This window comes from Haemorhous mexicanus, chromosome 20 (genome assembly GCF_027477595.1).
Source record: "Haemorhous mexicanus isolate bHaeMex1 chromosome 20, bHaeMex1.pri, whole genome shotgun sequence".
Lineage (NCBI taxonomy): Eukaryota > Metazoa > Chordata > Aves > Passeriformes > Fringillidae > Haemorhous > Haemorhous mexicanus.
The window spans coordinates 489,776-506,118 of NC_082360.1; the positions used below are offsets into that span (position 1 = coordinate 489,776).

Below are 16,343 nucleotides of genomic sequence, written 5' to 3' on the forward strand. Positions count from 1 at the left end.
GAGTGAGAATCAAACCAGACTCACACCCAGCTGCAGCAGAGATAAGAAATTTGGTTCTGATCCATGACAGGAATGCAATAAACTGCCAGTTTCTCAGAAGCCAAAAGCCTGAATGTTTGCCAAGAGCTGAAAATAACCCAAAGAAGGCTCTATTTAAAGGCACCTACTAAGAAATGCCTCTGTCCTTGGCTAAATAAACTGCAACTTCCAGAAAAGCCCTGTTTTCCAGGAGTCTGGGGGGAGCTTTGGCAGCAGGTGAATAAACAGAGTCCAAAGCTTTTAACACATTTTAGAAGCAGCAGCTCGTGGCTGGAGCTGTGCCAGCCCCGGGGCTGGAGCAGGAAGGATTCCCACTCCTCCCTGCAGGACCTGCACGTCCCTTGGGGCTGCTGAAGGTCTCTACTTGGGGGCTGGACTGAATTTGGCCTCCTGACACTGATTCCCCAGAAATGCCTGATCCCTCGGATGGAAATGGGGACCGAAGTTCCTCTGCTGTGGGACTGAGCAGGGACTGGGCAGGGGCACCTCGGAGTGCCCTCCAAAGGAGATGAGCCTTGGGGACACAACGACTTCAGCTCTGTGTGGTGACAGCTCCAGCAGCTGGGGCAGAGTTTGCCCAGGGAAAAATGCAGAGCCCTGGCTGACAGAACTGTGCCAGAGCTGGAGGAACAGTTTAAATGGACATTAAACTCCTGTAAAGGCGCCTGACAAGGACACGGGGGCAGAAAGGAAGCTGAGCCACGAACCACAGAAGGGAGGTCTGCGCTGGTTAAACAAAGCAGCATTTTAATTTCAAGATTTTATAAATACGTATTTACAAAAGGAAGGTATCAATCAGAGTTAAACAAATGTACAGCTGCCAGTACTGCAGAGCACAGGGAGAGGAACCAGGACAATGCAGCCCCACAATTCACAGCACACAGGAGTCAGAAAGACACCATCAAAATCCTTCATTCACAATTCCCGACCCAGGATGTTCAGCACCTGCTGCTGTGGAAGCACAGGCTCCAGGGACAGACCCCAGGGAAGGAGCTGGTCCCTCTGCAGGGATGAGCTCAGGCACAGCACTGCCACCCACCCAGGGCTCTCCCCAGCTCAGGGACAGCACAGAGCTGCTCTGCAGGAGGGTGACACCCTGACAGTGCCACTCCTGTGCCAGGAGCTCCCATCCCCACACCCTGCTGGCCTGAGGAATGGCCCCATGGCCCCAGGGTCCCCTCCAGGACACCCCACAGCCTCAGTGTGACAGGCCAGGCACGCAAGGGCTGCTCTCACAGCCCTGCCTGGAAGGGGGCTGCAGCTTCCCTGGAAACTGCTTCAGCTCTTCCTCTCTCCAGACAGGCCCAGGCCTGCAGGGATCCCCCAGATCCAGGGCTTTAGGATGTTCTCCAGGTTCATGAAGGCTTCAGAAACCAGGGCCTGCTCACAGGTCACCTTCTGCAGCTGCCATGGGACCTCAGGGACCTTCCAGCAGCTCCATTTCCTTCAGGTGCCCCTCACTGCAGCCCTCAGAACCATTCCAGTCACACAGTCAGGGATGCAGGGCCAAAAATCACGCCTTAAACTGTAGCAGATGCAGCAACAACCTCCCAGAGGCAAACCTGAAAGCCCACAGCTGAAAGTACCCAGGCACCAAGTGCTGAAGGAGCAGGAGAGCGCCCAAGGCTCAGCTCATACATGGCTTTTCTGAAGAATCTCCAGCCAAATTTTTTTAACTCATCCAGTAGTTCTAAACCCCTATGAAACCCACTCAGGTTATCTTAATTGAAAGTTGAAGCAAATTAATTCTTGTTAATCAAACTAAAGAGAAGACTTAAACACAAACTGCTAGTGGAAAATGGAATATAAGTTGCCAGGAGTGTTAACCTCAAGTCTTGCACAATTTATTTACTTCTTTTGATTCACACCTTGTGTGCAGCTCCCAAATTGGTCAGAGCAACTTCTCTGTTGGTCACTGCTGGGAATGCAGCCTGGCTGGAGGCTCCCACCACACTCAGGATGCTGCTTGGTCCTCTGTAGCCATGGTCTGCAGGAGGCAAGATCAAAGAGGGCAGGAGAACTCTGTGAGCCACTGCTGGGATTTTTTTGGGGAGGGTAAAACATTAATTTCTGCCAGAGCCTGAGACTGGCCTGGGCACCTGGGTAACCCCTGCCAGGTACAAGGATTCAGGAGCAAACCAAGAAGGGGATGGGCCCAGCACAGAGTGCCAAGAAAGGTCATCTGTGTTGAGCTTCTGCTCACACTGATGGCAGCAATTACAGCAAATATCTGTGAGCCCACGACAGCCAAAACACCTCTGGCAGAGTCATCAGTGCAGCCAGAAAAGGCAGTCCAGCAGCAGTGGGTGGAACTGGGGCAGCTGCTCCTGCTGGAACATTGGTTCCCTTTGCTGGAAGGAGCAAACCCAGAGCTGGGGGAGAACAGGAGCTGCTGGAAGAGCTGGGTGGAGGTGGGAGAGAACACCGAGGGCAGTGGCAGCCCTTTCAGCCTGGTGTCACTCCCAGCACAGCAGTCATATTCCAGCAATCCCCATGGCATTGACCCATGGCACCAGCCAATTCCACAGCACTGCACCTGGGGCTGGGGGGCAGCAATTAGCAGTGCTCTGAGCCTTAATTAACGGGGCTCAGGCTCTCCAGCAGCAGCGTGGGAAGGGTCCCACTGCACAGCTCAGAACACCAACGAGCCCCTCTTGTTTTCCCAGGGATCCCAGAGCCCTGGAGGCCTCACCTGCCGCAGGAACTGCTTCCCCAGGTAGCTGGTCGCCATGCTGGTCAGGTTCTTCCTGCTGCCAACTTTACACCTGATGTAGCCATAGAGGTTGGCTCCCTGCAGCACCACCCCCATCACCACCACTGCCTGTGACAGGGAAGAGGCATCAGCAGCTGGCAGCTCTGGCTCAGGGCAGAGCCAGAGTGCAGCTCAGGGGGCACTCACCAACCACTTCACTTTGAAAGAGAAGAGAGCACTGAAGGCAAAGATCACCCAGATCATGGGGCAGGTGATCAGGCCTAGCCAGAAGATTCGGGACTCTGCTTCAGATGAGGTCTTACCCCCTTGTGCTGACACCTGAAACAGAAAGGAAATGGCAGTGACCAGGCTGCTCCATCCTACAGATCCCATGTCCTTAACACCAGGGCAGAATCCCCACACTCCCTGGGATCTCCCTCCACACAGCAGCACTGGGTGCTTCCAGGACTCATTTCCACATCACACAAAGACATCTCTGCAACAGGAAGTGTTTCCACTTAAGGGAATCTTTTCAGTGTTCTCTCAGAATCACTGGAGGCAGCAGCAACAAAAGCTCTTGGAATGCTTGGGGCTAGAAAGGTAAGTTTGGGAAAAATGACATTTCCTGCATGGTTCAGTTACAAAGCTTAGAAACAGCCAAAGGAGTCATTTTGTACCTCCAAAAACCACAGGCCTGCATTACCTACATTAAGCCAGATCAATGCATCATGAGAACTTTTTAATAACTCAGCAACCAAAAAGCTCACCCAGCAGGCTGCACAATCTGTGCCAGCTCCCTGTGCCAGCTCCCTGTGCCAGCTCCCTGTGCCAGCTCCCTGTGCCAGCTCCCCTCTCCAGCAGCACCCAGTACCAGGGGTCACAAAGCAGACACGAGCTCAAGGGCAGAAGCAAACCACTGACCTTCCTGGCCTCAAACACCCAGTGACTCCTGCCATCATCATCCACCTGGTTCCACCAGCGAAGGCCAACCATGAGCCGCCCTGTGACGTTCTGGAAGAGAGGAGAACCCATGAGCTCTGGCTCCTCTGCCAAAGAAACCTCCTGCCACAGCTCAGGGCCAGGCTGCTGCTTTCCACGGTGCCCATCTGCCTCACACTGGGAGAAGGAGAGCCACAAGAAGGCATTTCCTCAGAGATCCAGCACAGGGGGCAGATCTGTGCTGCTTCTGAGCTGAACAAAGCCTGTGCTGCCTCAAAAGGGAGTCTAACAAATGCTCTCCACTGGGCTTTCAAAAGGAACCAAGCGCACAGAGATGTCAGAGTTTATTTCACAACACTCTGCAGTCCACCACTTGAGGGTGTTTTGGGGTACCATTTTGTGGAAGAGGCACAAACAAATGACTTTTCTGAGAATGAGCACCACTGTCAGTTATTTTTACACAGCAAGGCAAAGACACCAAAAAGCACAAGGGGAACTCACCTTTACAGCCCAGAAGTCACAGGACAGGAGGAGGATGATGGTCACCATGCAGGCAATGAAGCTGCTGGTTAGGAGCTCACAGAGCAGGTAAACAACGATGGCACTGACTCGGAAGAATAAGTGGAAAAATGATGCCACTGGGTGCCTGGAATGAAGGACAGGACAGTCACAGCTCCTGCAGACAGTGACATTGCCAGGGGTAAGGGTCAGCATCGCAACATGAACCCAGTGTTCTGGAAATATGGGAAATAACTGCCTGGGAGCTGACACGAGGCATTTCAGTAACTCCCTCTGTCACCACCAACCTTATTTTTGACTTTTTGGATCTCCTGGATACATCATCATCTGCATCAAAGAGAGACACATCTTCAATGTCATCACTGCTGTCCTGAGGTGGGGAGCAGAGGCAAAGGGTTACAGGAGAAAAATGAAACTGTTTTCAACATCAGCCTGGGACAGTGTTCATCACCCAGAAAACCTGAGAGGCACCTCGGGATCAGAATTCATTTGGAAAGAATGTGAAGATTTAACCACACACAAGCCTACAGTGTGATCTGAGAAATGATCATCAGGGCTCGGACTGGTGAGCTGCAGCTGGGCTGAGCCCCCGAGCTGATCACAAACCCCGCTGCTGCCAGGTGTGCAAGGAGCACCTGGCCCTGGCACACCTGGCCCTGGCACACAGCCTCCGACACGAGCCCTCCTGGCCCGGTAACTCCAGCTGGGGCAGTGTTTTTGTTCCTGAGCCTTGCAGGACAGTCACTGCCCGGGACTGCGGCCAGGACGGGGAACTGCTCGGGGAGGAGCCGCTCTCCTGCGAGCCCCTGGTGGAGCCGGCGGTGCGAAGCGAGCCCCGAGCTGTGGGTGCCAGCAGCTCCGGCCGTGTCACACAGCGCCGGGCAGGGCCGTGGAGCCCCCCGGGGCTCTTGGTACGGACGGCCGGGCCTGTCACGGCAGGAAGCGCCTCCGAGCCCCGCAGCTCGCCCGGGGCCTGTGGGAAGGGGGTCCCGCTCCGGCATCCTATGATCCGTGCCCAGGCCCCTGCTCCGGCCCCGAGATCTCGGTCCCGTGTCCCATGCCCAATCCCGGTTCGAATGCCGGTCCCGGTCCCCGTGTCCCGAGCCCCCTGATCCCGGTTCCGGTCCCGCTCCCGGTGCCGTACCATGGTCGGAGCCGCCACTTCCGCCCCGCCGCCGCGCGCGTCACGGCCGCGGACCAATCGCGGCGCATCCCGTGACCTCGCTCGGCCGCTCCGCCCCCCGCGCGTGCGCGCTAGCGGGAGCCGGGCGCGAGACGTGGCTGGGGCGGGCACCGCTCCCGGCAACTGCCCTGAGGGGAGCGGGGGGACCCTGAAGGACCGGCTTCGCCTGAGGGGAGCGGGGGGATCCCGACGGGATCCGGGGAACCGGCACCGCCTGAGGGGAGCGGGGGGATCCTGAGGGACCGGCTTCGCCTGAGGGGAGCGGGGGGATCCCGACGGGATCCGGGGAACCGGCACCGCCTGAGGGGAGCGGGGGGATCCTGAGGGACCGGCACCGCCTGAGGGGAGCGGGGGGATCCCGACGGGATCCGGGGAACCGGCACCGCCTGAGGGGAGCGGGGGGACCCGGGGGGATCCTGAGGAACCGGCACCGCCTGAGGGGAGCGGGGAGATCCGGGGAACCGGCACCGCCTGAGGGTCCGGGGGGATGCGGGGGTGCTAGCGCCAGAGCGCCCACAGCTGCAGGGAGGTGCTGATGTACGGACTCCAAGTTGAACACAACCTGTGATCCCCCTGACTTCGTCATGGCCAAGAAGGAACCAGCCCTTCCATGGTGTTTTCCCCCGGGGCTTTATTGAGACGCGTTCCCCGCGGGCTGTGGCGCGGTGCCGTGGCCGCAGCCGGGTGGGTTTACCCTCGTTCCTGGGGAGCAGCTGCCATCGTGTGGCGGAGCCGCCGTCCATCGCTCCGTCCCGCCCGGCGCGGCCGCCCCGCGGCTCGGTCCCTGTGCCCTGCCAGCTGCCGGCCTCCCCGCGGCCGCTCCTCACTGCCTTCATCCCAGCGTTTGCGAGGCGAAGGTGGCATTGAATTAAACAAACCAGCACTAATCACAGCCCACTGTGGGGAGAGTTCCAGAGAGTTTAATCTCAAACCACAACAGCTGCTGAAAGCCCCTTGGCATGACCATGGGCAGAACTGGCCTCTCTCAAACCTCTGATACAGCAGATTTTTGGTGTGCCAGCCCAGATACTCAAAGCTAGATAAACAGCTTTTTTCAAATACTAGAAAGGTTTTTGTCCTCCCATTAAATTCTCAGCATTACTGGAAACCACAATATCACAGAGCGGTTGGGGTTGGAAGAAACCTCGAAGACCATCCAGTTCCATCCCCTGCCATGGACAGGAAACCGTAGGCATTTATCCACAGAAATGGGGAGATTGAACCCCTCACCCTATTCTGCATTTCACAGAAATGAAGTCTAAGCTGCTTTCCACAGCTCCTGGGGCTGGGGCAGTTCCTCCCCAGGGCAGCACTGCAGCCTGCCCTGCTGGACCTCCCCAGGGTTCCCTCAGCTCTGTCCAGCCTGGCCGGGTCCCTCTGGATGGCAGCACCTCTCTGGGGTCGGTGACACCTCAGGGCACCCTGCCCATGGTCCGGGGCATTAATTAATGATGTTAAACAAAATCAGACCCAGGATGAGCCCCCAGTTACTGGCCTCCAAGCAGATTTTGTGCCACCCATCCATCGGATTTCAGTCCACACATCTTCAGCTTCTACACCCTCATCAATCCACAGAAGCTCTGATAGGGAGTTTTTATTATTCTCGCAGGGTTGAGCCTGTCCTGAGCTGTGTTGGTGTCAGACAGTGCCATGTTGGTAAGGACAGCAAGTTTAGGGAGTTAAATCCAGGAGAGGGCTCAGTCCATTCACTGCCTTGACAAATAGCTGAATACACCAACAGTATTTCTTAGGAAAACTTACAGTGGGGCGGTGTTTTACACTAAAACCACAGGGAGTATACTTAAATATGCTAAACATATTTAAATGTACATAAAGGAATATATCTGTATTTTATACTGAAAGCCACATGGCAGACTCAGCTGGACACCAGAACCCCAGGTCGTGGCTGTTGGCTGGACTTGGGGATCACCTCAGATAAACGTGTTATACCCGAGTTCTGGAGCAGGTGTTTTCCTCTCCCCAGTAAAAGAATCCACAGGTAGGCCTTTAATTTTCCTCAGCCAGGCTTTCCTTCTGGCTCTGTCTTCATCTTCCGTGGGCTTTGCCTGCTGTGCCTGTTGCTGAGCTGCCACAGCTGCCTCCTGCAGCTCCTGCTCTGCTGTCAGGAGCCTGAACCCACTGTCCCTGCGGGAAGCGTGGGCACAGGAGGGCTTTATTCTCCTGGGAGCTTCATTCCTCATCTCTGCAGCCGTGCCAGGCGTTGGTTGGATCAGCTCTGAAGAAGCTGTGCAGAGATGGATGAGCTGATGCCCATCTTTGGGACCAGGAGCGTCTTTCCCATGGCCCCTGGGAGTTTTCCTTTCTCCCAGCGAGCCACGGAACTTGGGGCGTACAACACGGGGAGCAGGGATGGAGGATTTCACAGCGGGGCTGTGCAAAGAGCTCCTCAGCCTGAGCCGCAGCATTTTGGTTTCAAAGGGAGTTGAGGTTTTTGCCATGGCCAGCGAGTGGCTGTGCAGCCTGGCACGCTGGAGCTGGGCTGCCCGCTCCTCCTGGTGCTGCAGGGGCGTTCTGGGCCTTGGCAGCTCCCCGGGGCGCTGCTGCTGCCCTGCCCTGGCCCTTGCAGAGAGCGGGCTGGGGCTGCGGCTGCCTGCGGCTGCCTTGCAGCTCTGCAGCGTGCCGATTGTCAAGAGGAACTTGTCAGGGGACATGCGACACCTTGGGTCCCTCTGGGGCAGCTCACTCTCCAAAGTGGCCTCTGCCTCCTCAGGTGCAGGGGAAGCAGAGCCCTGTTCAGCTTCATCACCTGTAGCCAAAAACAAATCAACACATTTGGGGTTGAGAGGCTTTCCCACACACTGCAGAGCACAGCCAGAGAATCACTGAATAAGCTGAGTTGGGAGGGACCCACAAGGATCCCCCAGCCCAGCCCCTGTCCCTGCCCAGACCCCCAGCAATCCCACCCTGGGCATCCCTGGCAGCGCTGTCCCAATGCTCCTGGAGCTCTGGCAGCCTCGGGGCCGTGCCCATTCCTGGGCAGCCTGGGCAGTGCCAGCACCCTCTGGGGAAGAACCTTTCCCTGAAATCCAGCCTGAGCCTCCCTGGCCCAGCTCCAGCTGTTCCCTGGGTCCTGTCTTTTACCAAGCAGAGCACCAGTTGGCATCTGCTGGCCTGGTCAGCAGGAACCTTTTCCCAGCCCATCACTTTATCTGCAATACTCAGTTTGTGGAGCTGGAGGATTTGTCATCACACTGCATTGAATAGCTCTGACTAAAAACAAAATAACATCACTGTGTTACAATTGAAAAGATGCCTGTTTCTGTGCAGTTGCCTTTCCCAGTGATGGCAGATCCTGAATGTAGGTGTTCTCTCACTTTCTCGGGTGTTTGTAATGAATAATTCAAGCCCTGAATCAGCAGCGTGCTTCCAAGCCCACCAGCTGTGCAAATATGAATACTACTACTGATTTCTGTCTTACTCAGTTGGAAAATGACAGTGCCTGTCTTGAAAAATGTGTTGAAGTTACACCAAACCCTTGTAAAAAGGGTTTCACAGAAGCCTAGAAAATGACGGAACCATTGAAATGGAACAGCACATCTGCTCTTGACAACAGCAGAGAGTCTGAATATTGGCTGGGCTGGAGGCAGTGGCTGCTTGGTTTGTGACTCAGTTTAGAAAAGCCAGAAAAGAAGAGGCTCAGTGTGATACTTTTGGGTCTTCCACGGCTCTTTGGTCCCTGGCGAGGTTTTGGGGACTTGTCTGGAGCTCGCTGCTGCTCTGCACCGGTGCCCTGGCGCTTCCCCTTCTGGGAGCGCCTGTCCTGCTTCGGCACCTCTCTGTCAGCCGGCAGGGAATAGTCCCACGCCACCTCCTGGAACTGCAGCAGCAGCACTCTGCTGGGGGAGTTGGTCACCACCCTGCAGGAGGGAGGGAAGAGCCATAAAAGCACAGGAATCACAGACACAGCAGGTCCTGCCTGAGGGGCTCCTGTGCAGCACAAGCCCCAGGGCCTCCAACAGATCTGAGAGCATCGTCTCTCCTGGAAGGAGCAGCAGCAACTGACCCCATCAGTCAGACACTGCACATTGCAACTTGTGCTCTGTGTGAGGCTCTGGTGCTCTTTTCATTCAGTTCCACGGCAAAATTAATCTAAAAATAATTAGGATGAAAATTTCCAGCAGTGGACAGAGCTAGATCAGAGTAGTGCTTAAGGATAGAAGTACCTAACTACAAATACCATATTGTCAGGGACATCTACGTGTGGATTGAAGGGTGTGCTGCTCTGGTTGGGATGGCATTAATTTCTTCATAGCTGCTCATTTATTGCTGTGTTTTAGAGTGTGGCCAGCCCAGCCCTCAAACCACAGCAATGTTTTACCCATTGCTTCCTCCGAAGCTGGGAGCCACCTTTGGTTAGAGTGGCAAAAGTGAACGAACCTGGAAGGATTTCTCATTATTGGCCTTTACAAAGAGGCTGTAGGTCAGGGAGCAGGCAGAGACTGTCAGGTATTGCCTTGATTCTCCAACCTCCTAAGAATTTCTGAATTCAGTTTACAGCTGGTCTGTATCTTCAGCTGTAGAGAAAAAGGAAATTGTACATTCCTGAAGAGACTAAGGAAATCTCTTCAGCCATTGTGAGCTAAAGCAGATTATTGAAGCAGTTAATAAATAGTGGAGCCCTTTAAGAGTAATTTGTGAGAAGGAAAAACACACAGTTCCTTACATTTCAGTGTAATCTACCAAACCTGGGTCAGAGCCTGCTGGCAGCTGCTGTCACCCACCTGTTTCCTGCGACACAGAGAGCAGACACGGGGTCCCCGCTGCCGCCGGGCTCCAACACTTTGAGGCAGGTGCCAGTCAGGAAGTTGAATATCCGAATGCATCCATCAGCACAGCCACTGATGACTCTGAGGTACAGGAACTCCAGGGACAGGACTTCCCTGAAAACACACCAGGCCAGTTGGCACTTCCATGGTGCTTGCCCAAGGAGAGACGGTCAGCGAGCTCCTTCAGCAGGAGAGGCAGAGCTCTGGCTGCAGCAGCAGCCTGCACTGAGGAGCTGACCAGGACATTGCAAAGGTCTGACAGAGACCTCTCGGATCCCTCCACGTCCAAACCAACAGCCCAGTGCACCCTTCCACTGGAAGGTGTCCCTGCCCATGGCAGGGGGTTGGAATGAGGTGATCTTTAAGGTCCCTTCCAACCCAAACCATTCTGGGATTCTGTGATTCCATGCTCCCCATAGCAACCATATGGTCATGGCCATCTGCTGCATGTGAAATTTCAGTTTTATGTCCAGGAAAATCAATGAAAACCATACCATTCTCCAGTTTTCACAGTTCTAGATACAATTTAAATCTGGGAGCATGGTGTAACACACAGTTGGTCAGCATGAAACTGGGCCACCTCTATTCCTGCCCAGGTGATGTGACACCCTGTGGCACACAGCGGGGCATCCTTGCAGTATTGGACTGTGCTCTGTCTGCCTTTAGTCGTGCCTGGTTGTGATAAAGGGTTGTGGGTTTGCATTTCAGGTTGTTCCAGGTCTAACTGAAAGTGTTGCTTGTGACCGCAGGGTGCCTGACAGAGCCTTTGAGATAAAGATTGCCCCAAGAGGGGATATTTCAAATCCTCAGTCTGGCAATTAAGGCATTTTCTGGTCCTGTAAGGGGCACTTTTTCTTTACAGTTTCAATCCATTGTTGAATGCAACTTGAAACACATCTGATTCCTACTTGGGATGGAAGAAAGCTATCAGGCATCTCCTAAATTTTCCCAACATGCTCCATCCCAGGGCATATCCATCACTGCTCCCCGTCACGAGGTGCCACTGGTCAAAGGACAAGCAGAGAACTGGGCCCTGGTGCCTCTCTAATGTCTGCAAAGTAAAAAAAGGTGCAACACAATCAGTAACTGGGGTGTAAATCTGTCTGAGGCATCCATGGCTTCCAGGACACCAGCCTGACATGGTTTTATAGTGCTATTGTACCAGTGTACCCCATGGATAACTGTGTTTGTTTTATTGTCACTGAAATGTTCTGGGCTTGGTGCTGCTGCTGAGCTCCTGGCATGGAATGACATCCCTTTTCCATCTTTATTACATGTAGATGTAATATAGATGGAAACGGGATGTTACAAAGAGATGTTACTCCACTGAGACCTTTGTGCTCTCTGGAATCTTGTCCCAGCAGGGAAGAGGAGGATGCCCTGGCTCTGGGAGAAGGGGCTCAGCTGGAGCTGGGATATCTGGGCTGTCTCTCCATTTCAGGTAAAGAGCTTCCTCCTCTCCCAGCTATGGGCTGACACTGGTCCTGGACAGCTGACCAGGGAATTCACAGACTCAGTGCTCCCACAGCTGCCCAGCTGCTGCAGCTCCTGGAGCTGCTGCTGAGAGCAAGGCTCCTGTTTTGGGCTGACCCTGGTGCCTCCAGCCCCAGGTCAGTGAAGCTGTCCCATCATCTCCCCAGGTTCAGAAGGTTTCTGTGGGAGCAGAGATGAGCAAAGCTACAGGGAGCGAGCAGTGATGGGGGTGAAGCAAATCACACCCTCCTCAAAATCAGCAGCTGGTTGCAAGTCAGTTTCTTAATTACCTGCAGTTGCCTTGATTGGTTTAGACTGCTCTGGGGGTTGTTTGGGGGATTAATTTCTGTTTTAGAAAGTCTTTTGCAAATGCAAAAAACTGTGATGAACTAGCAGAGAATTGTGACCATTTAGCACAGAATTATCCCCCCCCAGAGGAAACTCACCTTGATCAGAGCCCCTGTCTCAGCACTCCAAACTTTCACCAGCCCTCGGTGACCCCCACTGACCACGTGGGCTCCGTCCATCCTCACTGCCCCCACAGGGCTGCTGTGCATCAGAGTCCTGAGGCATTTCCCACTCTCCAGGCTCCACACTGCTGGGCCAGCAAGGAGGAGAATTAAAAATGCATCTGCCCCAGTGCTGAGTTCTGGGAGTACAACATGCATTAAAAAATGCTGTTGGATTACAGTCACACACCTTGTCCCTGTCCCTCACCTTTCCCCACGCCATCCCCAGCTCCCAGGGCTCCTGTCCCTCACCTTTCACCATGCCATCCCCAGCTCCCAGGGCTCCTGTCCCTCACCTTTCACCATGCCATCCCCAGCTCCCAGGGCTCCTGTCCCTCACCTTTCCCCACGCCATCCCCAGCTCCCAGGGCTCCTGTCCCTCACCTTTCACCATGCCATCCCCAGCTCCTGACACCAGGTGCTCCTGGTGGGAATGCAGGCAGGTGATGGTTGCATAGTGACCTGTGAAGGTTCTCACACAGGCCCCGCTGTGAATATTCCAGCACCTGCAGGGAGGAGAGCTTTATGATTCCTTCCATGTGGTTCCATTATTATTTCCTATTTCATGTGCCCAGCTCTGCTCCCCACACCAGGTTAAAATCAGGAGCTGTTCCGCTGAGGTGTCAGAGCAATTGCAGCTCCGACAGGTCGAGCCAGGCTCAGCACTAACGTTGGCCCCGTCCTTCCCTCTCCCCTCACCGTGGCAGGCTGGGTGTCCTGGCCCAGCCCCGGCTGACCTGATGCTGGGCTCCAGGCTGGTGCTGCTGAGCAGGAGCCCCCTGTCCTCGCGCAGGCACAGGGCTCTGACGGGCCCGGCGTGGCCGTGCAGCAGCCGCGGCTCCTCCTTCCCTCCCGGCGCACGGAGCAGCCTCAGGCCCCTGCTGCCAGCGGCCACCCAGTCCCCACCGCTGTAATGGGCTCTCCTTGTGCTGTCACACCTGGCAGGGACAGTGCCTGGCTGAGCTTTGGCCAGCTGCAGGCCTGGCTCAGCGCTGCCCTGCCTCCAGCTGGGCACGGCGGGCAGAGCTCCGGTGGTGAATCCTTAGCAGGGCACCACAGTCCCTAAATCTGCACATCCCCCTTTGTGTCAGGGTGGGCAGAGGGGCGAGGGCTCCCCCCAGCCCCGTGTCCCTTGGGATACACCATATCCACCAACCCTTATTCCTTTAAAACCAGCTTATCTTGGCATCTTTATTTAAAAAATGGAGATTTCCTAACACTGACGCTGAGGGACCCTTCTCCAGCCATCCAGGAGGATCACAGGGAATGGAACAGCTTTCCTAGAGCTGCTCTTGGCCCACAGCTGGGCACTCTACTCACTGCTCCATGAGCACACAGGTCTTGTAGGGGCCACAGAAGACATTCCTCTCTTCCAGCTCGATCTTGTCGGTTTTCAGTTCCCGATAGGCTTCATGCAGACTGAAATCCTCTGTCTGATGGCAAGAGAAATAAGGAAAAGTAACTCAGAGAGGCAGGAATGCAGCATTATTCCATGGTATTGAACCCATCTGCTCTAGGCATGAGCCCAGAGTAAGGAAAACCCAAGGGCAGCCAAACCCTGCTTAGCCCGGGTCGTCCCCAGGCCGTGTTCTGTGGCATAAATGGAAGCCCTGAGATCTGCACCCTTTTTTTTGAGGGAAGAAGGCCCCTGGCCCCAGGATTGTGCCATGACTGGGGACACATGGGGATGAGGCAGAAGTTTGGGAATGCCTCCCAAACTCCCTCCCATGTGGGAAGGTGCTGAGCAAGCCCTGGTCCCTATGAGCTGCTCAGGATGGGGCAGTCCAAAGGCAGGAGTGGGAAAGAAGGAAGCAATTCCAAATTCACTGAGCTGTCTCCCACGAGCTGTCCTCCCTCCTCCCCAGACACTGACATGCAGCATCCAACAAACCTTGGATTTACGCCTCTTCTTCTGCTCCTTGTCCTTCACTTCAGTGACCTCGCCCTCATCGTTTAACTGGGGAATTTGCACATCGACTCTTTTAGCATAGTTTGGCATGGTTTTTCTAGGACACAACTCCTGGAATAAACCAGCAGAGGCAGGAGTTATGCAGAGCCCACGCTGGCAGGGCGTGCTGCTCCTCTCCTCGGGACGCTGGGGCTCCCTGCAAAGCTGAGCTGCACACTCTGCCCTCTCCTTGAGACCTGGCTTACATTTAGCACTCCAGCTACCTCAGGTTCAACTTCTGGTGAAAAATAATTACTTTTTATTATTTTTTTCCAAACTCTAGTCTTAAGCTTCTAATAAGCAGCAAAGTTTTGAGCTCATCTCATCTTTGGCAGGCACTCAGTTGGTTCAGCATTCAAACCCACTGCGATGGGAGGCTCTCAGAACACCTCAGTCAACACTCGAGATTCATTTTTAGCCCGTGAAACCTTCCCTGAAGCCTTTTCTGGGTTTCTGTGCCCCCTTCACAACCCAAAGCAGCAGAGGCTCCAGCCTGTCTCTTGGGGGAGGCTCCTTCACACCTCGCCCTGCGGCAGGTCCTGCTGGCCCGGCCAGTCCTGTCCCAGGAGTTCTGCATTCCTGTGCTCCAGCCACCGCCCCCAGCTCCTCACAAAGACACCTTGCATTTCCCTTGCCCTGTGTGGAGCGAGTGAAGCTCATTCCTGAGCTGCCTTGGGAGCTGTTGTAGCTCTGCCCAGCCTCCACCACCTCTGGAAATTTTCATTGTGACCAAAGTCTGCTTTCCTGAAGAATGTTTGGATGCATTTTTAGAGTCTCAGGCTCTCTAAAGGAGACTAACATCTGTTCTTGAGACAGTGTGCAATGTCACCTGGCTTTGCTCTGCAGCTGGAGGTGAAGGGCCATGGCAGAGTTGGGGGGCAGCCTCGGGTACAGGAATTCCCATTTAACAGCTTGGGCAGCAGCAAACCCCCTCTTTTTGAAGTGCACAATAATGACAGGAGTGCAGGTGTCCCACCTGCAGCTGCAGGAGGCTCTTCTGGACTGTGCTCTGACACTCCTTGTCCTCCCGGACCCGCCTGACCAGGAACTCCCAGTGACCATTCACAGCAGAGCAGGCATCCAGGGATTTCTGATCCAAAAGCCCTGGGAAGTTAAAGGGACAGCTTGGCCGATCCCCTCTGGAAACCATTCCTTACCCTTAGGGGAAATCCCTGGAAAATCAGAGCAGCTTTACCCAGGATGGCCATGGACAGCTGGAATGGCAGGGCACGAGTAAAGTCCTTGGGGTGGCCGCCATCAGAGCCTGATGGCAGAGAGGCAGGAACCATGGTGACATCGGCACCAGCTGGGGACAGAGGTGAGCTGTCCCCTGCGTCGGGACCTTCCTGGCAGGGCGCTCAGTGCTTTGGGGCCAAAAGCACGTTCTGGTGCTGGGCCACCTGGAAAACAGGGAATTTACAGTCCTGGAAGTGCTCGAGTTTGGTGCCACGGGCAGCACCGCTGTCAGCAGTGCCCTGGAAGAGCCGGGCGGATTTTAACTCGTCGCTTTGGCACTGTGCAAGTCACGGGAGAGCTGGGAGCGCTCCTGCTCTGCAGGACAGCTGGCAGCAGCGGGGCTGAGGGACGGGCTGGCACCTCTTCCCCCTCTCCCCTGCCCTGGGTGGTGGCGAGGGCTCCTCCCTGGTGGAAACAGCCGGGGATCAGCACGGGAGGGGACAGCCCCAGGGGACCAGCACGGGAGGGGACAGCCCCAGGGGGCCAGCACGGGAGGTGACAGCCCCAGGGGACCAGCACGGGAGGTGACAGTCCCAGGGGACCAGCACGGGAGGTGACAGTCCCCAGGGGGCCAGCACGGGAGGTGACAGACCTCAGGGGATCAGCACGGGAGGTGACAGCCCCAGGGGATCAGTCCGGGAGGTGACAGCCCCAGGCTCCAAGGGGCACGGCAGGGCCACTCGTGCCGAGGACATGGCACCGATTTGCTGAGGGCAGGGGAAAGCCTCTGCCTTCAGCCGCTCCATTTCCAGCAGTACGAGTACGACTGGAGCTGCGGCATTCCGAAGGGAAAAAAGGAGGGGGGCCGCTCACCTGCCCGGGGCCACCGCCACCCCCGCGACCGTTACCGTCACCTCCAACCGCCGCCGTGGTGCCGCCAGGAGCCCGCGGGCACAGCCCCGCAGCCGGCGGCGCCGGGGACGGGCGGGGACGGGGATGGGGGGGTGCTGGGGGATGTCGGGGTGATGGGGGATGGTGGGGTGCCAGGGGATGTCGGGGTGCCAGGGGATGTCGGGGT

General features: G+C 55.7%; 2 protein-coding genes across 2 annotated transcripts; both read right to left on the reverse strand.

Annotated features, from left to right (window-relative positions):
• Positions 1 to 764: 764 nt before the first annotated feature.
• TVP23C (trans-golgi network vesicle protein 23 homolog C) lies at positions 765 to 5,458 on the reverse strand. Its single transcript, XM_059864349.1, has 7 exons — positions 5,334 to 5,458; positions 4,477 to 4,559; positions 4,172 to 4,316; positions 3,653 to 3,742; positions 2,939 to 3,070; positions 2,732 to 2,860; positions 765 to 2,026 (listed from the first exon to the last, which is right to left on the reverse strand). Exons 1-7 carry the CDS (start codon positions 5,334 to 5,336, stop codon positions 1,994 to 1,996), a joined length of 615 nt encoding a protein of 204 aa, XP_059720332.1. The 5' UTR covers positions 5,337 to 5,458; the 3' UTR covers positions 765 to 1,993.
• Positions 5,459 to 7,303: 1,845 nt separating this feature from the next.
• On the reverse strand, positions 7,304 to 15,239 carry LOC132336829 (F-box/WD repeat-containing protein 10-like). The gene is made up of 10 exons (XM_059864726.1): positions 15,066 to 15,239; positions 14,033 to 14,161; positions 13,462 to 13,574; positions 12,879 to 13,079; positions 12,526 to 12,647; positions 12,079 to 12,227; positions 11,068 to 11,210; positions 10,115 to 10,273; positions 9,042 to 9,250; positions 7,304 to 8,139 (listed from the first exon to the last, which is right to left on the reverse strand). Exons 1-10 carry the CDS (start codon positions 15,237 to 15,239, stop codon positions 7,304 to 7,306), a joined length of 2,235 nt encoding a protein of 744 aa, XP_059720709.1.
• Positions 15,240 to 16,343: the final 1,104 nt, after the last annotated feature.